This window comes from Nansenia antarctica, assembly GCF_963989245.1.
Source record: "Nansenia antarctica genome assembly, chromosome: 1".
Lineage (NCBI taxonomy): Eukaryota > Metazoa > Chordata > Actinopteri > Argentiniformes > Microstomatidae > Nansenia > Nansenia antarctica.
Window position 1 is genome coordinate 32,408,428 of NC_137674.1, and position 3,104 is coordinate 32,411,531.

General features: G+C 46.1%; 1 protein-coding gene across 2 annotated transcripts in view; it reads left to right on the forward strand.

Annotated features, from left to right (window-relative positions):
- acp7 (acid phosphatase 7, tartrate resistant (putative)) overlaps window positions 1–1,448 on the forward strand; it is a 24,727-nt gene extending 23,279 nt beyond the window's left edge. For both annotated transcript variants that reach the window (XM_080550320.1, XM_080550321.1), the window contains 2 exons: window positions 1–129; window positions 733–1,448. The exon at window positions 1–129 is cut by the window's left edge and continues 9 nt beyond it. In XM_080550320.1, coding sequence (XP_080406446.1) covers window positions 1–129; window positions 733–798 — 195 coding nt within the window. In that variant the 3' untranslated portion in view covers window positions 799–1,448. The remainder of the gene's footprint in view (window positions 130–732) is intronic.
- The last annotated feature ends 1,656 nt before the right edge of the window (window positions 1,449–3,104 follow it).

The following is a 3,104-nucleotide window of genomic DNA, read 5'->3' on the forward strand; positions in this document are numbered from 1 at the left end:
GAAAAGCACGACCCATTCATCCCTGACCCCAGAGCCTGGAGCGCAGTGCGCAGCACCGACTACGGATACACCCGCATGCAGGCGCTGAACTCCACCCACATGTACCTGGAGCAGGTCTCAGACGAGCAGGTGAGTAGAGGGGGAAAACGCCACACCTGGAACTACTGTCCCAGTCAAAAGTTTGGACACACTTTCTCACATTGAATTGAACGGGGAAGGAAGTGTGTCTAAACTTTTGGCTGGTACTGTACCTCAGGGCTGCTGCAGTCTCTCACGGACGGGGTGGAATACACTTGTTACTTTCTATTATTATTATTATTATATTGCTCAATTGTCTCTCGTCTTATTCTGTCTTTTTATAACGATTGCTGTGTTTTTTTTCTCTTGCTTGCTGCAATGTCGAGGAACTGAAGCCTAAGAATTATTTTACTCTCTTATACTTTTATACTAAATACTCAACTTGTAGAACGGTGATGTAACAATCAACTTGATTCTGATTCTGACTTAATCGTGTCAGGAAATAAGAAAGCGGTGTCGAAAGACAATGATCTGTTTATAGAAGCGATATCTGCACAGTGTTTGTACTCTGACTGACTTTCCTAGGCGAAGGGAGAATTCACAAGCTTATTCATGCCTGTTAGATGACATCGCCATGTCAAAGGTGACAAATGGGTGGGGTCTTCTCTGAGTTGTTGTCTCAGTGGTGAAGGATAACGCTTCTCTGTCTTCCAGTACGGCAAGGTGATCGACAGCATCTGGCTGGTGAAGGAGAAACACGGCTTCCAAGCCTGGTTTTGAAGACCCTACCCAGGGGGCTATGGGTCTGACTCGGCTATCCGCTAACCGCTAACCCCACACCAATCTAATCTTCTCAGGAAACACACTTAAAAACCCAATTATGGGGATAAACTGCACTTTATCTGCTATGAGACCAATCAGTGGGCGAACATTGTTATTATTCTCAGAGAAAATTGAAGTGTTCACGCGCACACAGGTTCAGAGGACGAGACGTGATTAGGGCCATGTGGTTTAGATTGGGGAGGAGAGGTGAATCGTATTATGATTTCTAACTCTGTCCTCTGAGATTTATGCTATTATGCTGAATTGGTGATTCCAAAATCATAACTGAATGGATAAATCAGCTAAACACAGCTGGAAATCCGTAAACCCTTGTTGGACATTCCTTTATAGATCACAATCATGAAATACATTGTAAAGCCTTAATCAAACAAGACAAAATCTGTTAGTTTTTTTGCCTGACACATTTTTAGATAATAGGATTTAGTGTCGGTTCATATTTCATAACTTTTCGAACTACGTATCTTCAGAAAAGTCCCTAAATGTTTCATTGTTATTCAGGATGGAGCACACAAATAGTTTTTGAAGCACTACTATGAATATGTTGTGAATCCAAATGTAAATCTTCTGTTGATGAATGTACTGTAAAACTTGGCATCAAAGATTGTAATGTCTCAATAAATTCTGCTTTTCCAAGTATCTCTGTATCAGATGTTTCAGTAAACATAGCAGGGGCCTGACAGAGGTCATCTCTGAATGATAGCACCAGTTAGAGGGAGGTCTTCACCAGGCGACCTCTTAGATGTTAAGGGAGATTCAAGACCCTGATGTGGAACAGCCCCTTCCTACCTGCAAGCATCCCCTCTACCCCCCCTGTACAGTTTCTCTACTGTTAATATAATAAAAAATATTTTACGACTGGCAATGGCCCCTGGCCCGAGCATTGATTACTTTTCCCTGCTATGACTGGTGGATAGATGATGTATTTGTTGTCACTTTGGAAAGGCTAAATGTGAAAAATGACGAGCTCCTGTAACTCTGCACCAGCCCTGGGTCCTCACATGACAGACAGACAGACAGACGGATAGGCTGTGTGTAGCACGCGTAGACGTATCCTATCTCTACCCACATACACGTTTTTCCATAGCCAAACATTGGAAATAAGTAGAAAAACATCCAAGTGTCTCCATATTGTTCAGCCAAGATGACAGACCCCTCCATGGCAAATCCTGTCACGCTGCTGCCAACGTCAGTTGACGTTTAAACGTCAGTTGACTCGTCCCAACTGCCAAAGAGGTTAGACAGACGCAGAAGGAGCAGAGGCACACGCAGCCAGATGATAGTGTGTAACTCAGGAGGGAGGTGTGTGTGTGGCTTCTGTAGAGGGAGATATGGTCTAATGTTCCTCCCCAGAGGACAGCCTGTGAGGCCATGAGTCACACAGCTAGGGTATTCATTCCTAATGGCTGAATGCTGCCTGGGATGGATGCTGGCAGCCGCCCAGACTAACTCTAGTGTGTGTGTGTGTGTGTGCGTGCGTGTGCGTGTGCGTGTGCGTGCATGCAGGAGTCTCTACGTGAGCTTGTGTTAGGTTAGACTATTCCCTCTCGTTCCACTACACACAAACCTGTTGGCTCCTCAAGCAGAGCTACAGTACAGTAAGAGTCTTCAGGAGGAACAATTGGTTTGAGTCTGTCTGGTCATGACTTTGTTCAACCCCCACGGAGGAGCTCAGTCCCCTCAGAGAGGGAGTCCCACCGGCTGCCTGGTCCACTGTGAGCAGGAGAGGGCTCAGTCCCCTCAGAGAGGGAGTCCCACCGGCTGCCTGGTCCGCTGTGAGCAGGAGAGGGGGGGCTTCTGTGGCTCAGCCGGTAGAGCCGGCGTCTAATGATCGCAAGATCATCATCATCATCATCATCATCATCTTCTTCTTCTTCTTCTTCTTCTTCTTCTTCTTCTTCTTCGTCTTCTTCGTCTTCTTCTTCTTCTTCTTCTTCTTCTACATCCCACCACACCCTGACGGGGGCTTCTCTCTGGCCTGGGACGTCCCACCACATGCCAATGGCATGTCTGCCGATTGTTAATACCAGCCCAGCAAAGCCTTCCCTTATTATTATAAGCTTAACCTTGGCTCCAAAGGCCCCAACAACACTGGGTTTTGACCTATGACCTTCTGACGCACGCCCCGGTATGTTGCTGAGACCCAGTCGTGTGCTGTGCATTTACATTACACAACATTTTTGGGCCATTTAGCAGACGCCTGTTATCCAAAGTGGCTTACAGCGAAAACGTTTGTCTAAGTAAGT